This window comes from Morone saxatilis, unplaced genomic scaffold (assembly GCF_004916995.1).
Source record: "Morone saxatilis isolate NCDOM2014 unplaced genomic scaffold, NCSU_SB_2.0 Contig15, whole genome shotgun sequence".
Taxonomy (NCBI): Eukaryota; Metazoa; Chordata; class Actinopteri; family Moronidae; genus Morone; species Morone saxatilis.
In genome coordinates, this window is record NW_023339707.1 from 142,428 (window position 1) to 147,569 (window position 5,142).

At 37.9% G+C, this 5,142-nt stretch overlaps 1 protein-coding gene across 2 annotated transcripts in view; it reads left to right on the forward strand.

The window, feature by feature from the left end:
- Positions 1-3,162: 3,162 nt before the first annotated feature.
- clcn6 (chloride channel 6) overlaps positions 3,163-5,142 on the forward strand; it is a gene marked incomplete at its 5' end in the record, with an annotated part of 16,303 nt that continues 14,323 nt past the window's right edge. For both annotated transcript variants that reach the window (XM_035656418.1, XM_035656419.1), the window contains 4 exon segments: positions 3,163-3,289; positions 4,073-4,140; positions 4,395-4,453; positions 4,728-4,860. In XM_035656418.1, the coding sequence (XP_035512311.1) occupies positions 3,163-3,289; positions 4,073-4,140; positions 4,395-4,453; positions 4,728-4,860 (387 nt within the window).

The window sequence follows — 5,142 nt, forward strand, 5'->3', positions numbered from 1 at the left end:
CATTATGAATTAAAAAAATAACATTTCTGGTGATGTGTTTATCAACCACAAAAATCAGATATCAATCGTTATAGCTGGTTATGGTATTGTACATTGACAGGGTTTACAGCATTTCCAAAGGGCCTGGCATAGAAACAAAGATTGGCTGAGTAATTTTCCGTTTAACAGCAATCAAGTGCTTCCTGTCTACTGTTTGGTCTTAATCAGCTTGCCAATTTTTAGGGCTTTCCTTAAAATTAATTAATTGTTCTGTGGTTGTCTTGGTGTATTGTGGCAATGTCTGTCTCATGTTCTATATATGATGTTCTTGTGGAAACGTTATTTTGGAAATAGTTTTTTGTGATGTTCTTTGCCTTGGTGGGTTGAAAGAATGCCCGATGGTGTTTCCTTCCAAACTTACCACACATCCTTCTTGTAGACGCGCTGTTAACAACAACACATTTTTACTTTCATTTTTCAGTAGCGCAGGAGGTTAATCACAACAATCAGCCTCCTACATAACAGACCAACAAACGTCAATTCAAGTCAATTCAACATAAACTACATAATCACTATCAGCTCCCCTCCACTCCCTCAACACCCTTAAATGGGCACATGGGCAAAAAATAATAAATAAATATTATATTTTATATTGCATACTGAATAATGCATTTAGAAACCTTCAAATCTAATAAATTAAAGAAGTAAAGAAGCGATTATTAGTCCCTGAGGAGCAAACAGAACTGGGCCACCAAACAAACAGTGCAGATCCAACAATTCCCTGGGGAATGAAACAAACATCTGTGTGTTACTGTACCGATATCACTACCAGTGCCATCAAGACAGGCACCAACCTATTTATCATTGACTTGGAGCTGTAGAGGTTCCAGGAGAGATAATAACCAATGATGGGCTGCATAAGTAAATAAAGAAGTCGGTTGCACATGAATTATCGATCTTTCAATGTGGTTGTTGCTCTGTATGCATCAACATGATGGACCATGCGAGTACAGCTTTATATTGTTATGTTCCTCATGGGCCTTGTGGGGGTAAATGATTCGATGATTGGCGCCCAAGCTTTTCACACACATCCTTTTTTGTAGCGCTCGTTAAACAGAGTTGATGACTTGATGCTTAATTTATTGAGTTATTTGGGAACTCTCTATTAGACACCTGTAGTGTATTTATTGTTACATAAGATTAAACAGCATTTATTGACATCTTGTAAGTGATAATTAACGTGTTAGAAAGGGATTTTTTGGAGTTTCACAGCCACTGAAGAATAACTAATAAATAACAGCCTTTTCTTCTGGGACAATTCTGTAGTTTTTTTGTCCGCTGACATTTGGCCATCTGTTCTATTAAACAATTTTTATTTTTTTCAACAATGTGATTTATTGCAATTTTACTCAAAAACAAGTGTACAGTGTACAGTTTACAAACTCATAGAAGGTCTACATCGACTGTTTCCAAGACTACACTGAGACACCACGGTGGTATACACAGAATTTTTTAAACAAACAATTTTAAGTCAAAAGTCTAAAGGAAAATTTAAAATAAATATCAGGATACAAATTAAAAAGAAATTTATAATTATATGTGCAAATTGTTTTGTTTTATCAATCTCCATTTAAAAGGTAACTTCACCATTTGATTATGGCCTTCACTAAGAAGTTTACGTTGCCGTTCTTCATTTTCTTCGTTCCTGGCTATCTTCCATCATCCTTTCCACACAATCAAAATGGTCCACAAGACCTTCTCAAAAAAGTTCTTTTTCCACTTTTGATATATGTATTTTAATTATATATTAAACATTTCCTGACCAGTATTGCACTTGGGGTCTGCTGGACTTTCTTTCAAACAAGTGCAGATTGATTTTCTGCCACTGCAAAAGACCACATATCTATCCATTTAGTTTTTCACTTCTTGTGTATTTGTGAATTTGGTTCTAATATTATTAAGATAACTGGCTTATCAAAGAGCTTTTGAGATAATCATATTTATACTTTTTATATTTCTTCCCAAAAATTTCATCTAATCAGGTCTAATGTAACTCCAAAACCTGCACAAGGTCGTCCCTGGCGTTTTAATGGTCTTTCATCTCCGCCTTGCATGCTCTGTTCGTAGGCATAAACATCATGAAGACCTGCTGCGTTGACAGTTGTTCCAAGAAACACACTTGTTGCCGGCCCATCACCGAAAAAACGGGTGTAAGCACAGAAAGTCATGCTAAAGAAGCTGAATATCCAAGCATATTCAATAGAAGTTGAATGGCAGGAAAAGTAGTTATGGTAGGAAAAGGTGCACAAGCAGCAGGGATACCGAGCCTTGAGAGACTGTGAAGCAACACCAGTTCAAAAATTTGGACTTGCTCAAGCGACGTCGATGGACTGAGGCTGGAAGTCAGCGCAGTCAGGAGCCACACCACCACAGATTTCGAGGACATTGGGGTACAAGCTGTAGAAGCGTCTTACCTGGGCTAAGTTGAGAAAAAGAGCTGACTGTGCTACAGTGGCTCCAAATTCCCTTCAGATAAAAAGTGAAGTTTGCTCATTCGGAATCAAGGTCTTCCCCACAGGTCTGGAAAGAGTAAAGGTACAGAATCCAAGTTGCTTTTAGTCCAGTGTGAAGACACCAAAGAGCCCAACAATGCAGGATGACCTGAAGCCACTATCCAAGAACCTGTACATCCATGTACACCTTCGGCAGTGGCAATCAGCCCTCCGCATCACCCTCCATGCAGCTGCATTGGGATGGAATAGGATTCATGCAAAAAAAGCCGACCCATATTGAGTGCTAATATTTAGCACTCTTTTTGTAGTGGTGAACATTTCTGTTTAAATGTATTGTCTTATGAAATTATGATAATAATATTCTAATTTTCTGAGATACTGAATTTTGGGTTTTGTTAGCTGTAAGCCATAATCATCAAAATTAAAAGAAATAAAGGCTTGAAATATTTCACTCTGTGTGTAATGATATAATATAAAATATATGAGTTTCACTTTTTTAATTGAATTATTAAAATAAATTAACTTATCCACAATATTCTAATTAATTGAGATCCACCTGTAATATGTATTTTTTTTTCTCTCTGCTGTGTTACATCTGGAGCTGCTGTAACAAGTGAATTTCCCCAGTCTGTGATCAATAAAGTCTCTTATCTCTTATCTCTGTATCCAGCCAGTAGCTGCAGGTTCGGGGATCCCAGAAATCAAAAGTTACTTGAACGGAGTGAAAATTCCTGGAATCGTCCGGCTGCGAACTTTTCTCTGCAAGGCTGCTGGGGTCCTGTTCAGTGTGGCTGGAGGTAAAGTATGACAAATAGTTGTGTGCAATATGTACTCACCAAAATCTAAATATATGTATATTCATATATTTACTCGATTAGTGACTATGTAAAAGTACTGCTTAATTTAGAAACATATTAGAACATATTTTATGTGTTTTTTATGATGTAGTGTGCAAAGCATTTGAAAGTGGTAGAAAGTACATTATTTCAAGTACTGCACTTAAGTATAATTCTGGGTACTTGGAACTCTGCTTGAGTATTCCCTTATCCGCCCTCTTTCTACTTCTCTTCTACCTTGACATCAGAGGTTACAAGTTGCTTTGCATTAAAAAAAAACTTGTCATATGGTTTAACTTAACAGGTCAAATTATCCAGTATCTACAACAAAGAACATATTAGAGAAAAAAAGCCCCAAACAGATTTGTATAATGTGTTTTTATCTTTCCTTTCCCATCAATCTTTGTAAATAATGTTATAAGGAGTTCGATCTAGACCTGCTCTATTTAAAAAATGTCCTGAGATAACTTCTGTTATGAATTGGCGCTATACAAATAAAATTTTATTTAATTTTATTGAATCAATCATCTCACAACCTGTCAGATTTATCTGGTGACCCTTTGCTAAGACCCAACCCCCTTGGTTGGGAACCAATGGGCTAAACCTGCTAACTGTACATAGGGTATTTAAAACTAGCTCCATCTGGAGCATTGACAACAGTATATATGCAAATACTTCTGTACTTTTTTCAGTAGGATTTTTAATGGGAGGACAGTGCCTCTGACTCAGTGTGTGTCCACTCAGGTCTGTTTGTGGGTAAAGAAGGTCCGATGATACACAGTGGAGCCATTGTGGGAGCTGGCCTTCCTCAGGTACACCGCCACACATCCTGAGCACAACATAAACACATATATAGACCAATCAACCATAACATTATAACCACCTGGGCATCCTGACTGGTCTGTGGCATATGCAACAAACTGATGCACTGTGTGTTCTGACACCTTTCTATCAGAACCAGCATTAACTATTATTAGCAGTTTGAGCTACAGTAGCTCGTCTGTTGGATCCAGACCACGCAGGTGATTTTTTCTATGGCTCATCAGTTGTTTTCTCCCTCTATCAGTTTCAGAGCATCACTTTCAAGAGGGTCAAATTTGATTTTCCCTACTTCCGTAGTGACAGGTATGGCTGTGGTACACACTCTTTATTTTGTGAGAAAAAAATTAGAAAAACACAGGTGATACAAGACAAGACAGACCTTAATACATTGGGTGACAAGACGGGATTAGCACAATGGGGCAAAGCATGCATTGGGTACATACAATGGCACTGGCAATTGCTAATGGGAGAAAATAAAAAAGAAACCCCCAAAAAAGTTAATGGTTGGGAACTATGATGTTGGGTGTATGTATTATATAAGTTGGCAGGCATAACTTATGGTATTGTCTTTCCTCAGGGACAAGCGAGACTTTGTGTCAGCGGGCACCGCTGCTGGAGTAGCTGCTGCCTTTGGTGCTCCTATAGGTGGCATGCTCTTCAGTCTGGAGGAGGGCTCCTCTTTCTGGAACCAGGCCCTCACTTGGAAAGTGGTATGTCACCTTATCCAATGAACACCAAGAAGGTTGAGACATTTCTGTTCTTGTTGATGACTCAGTAGTTTTCAGCCATGCTAGCAGATGGCAGTGTCAGCCAATTCATTTAATTCAATTCAATTCTTTTTTATTTTAAGAGTGCCAAATCCTGACAAAAGTTATCTCAGGACACTTTTCAAATAGAGCAGGTCTAGACCGTATTTATTAGGGCCCGAGCACTGAACGTGCGAAAGCCCTATTGTAATTGAAGGAATTCTTCTTTTTCTTTTTCTTTTTCTT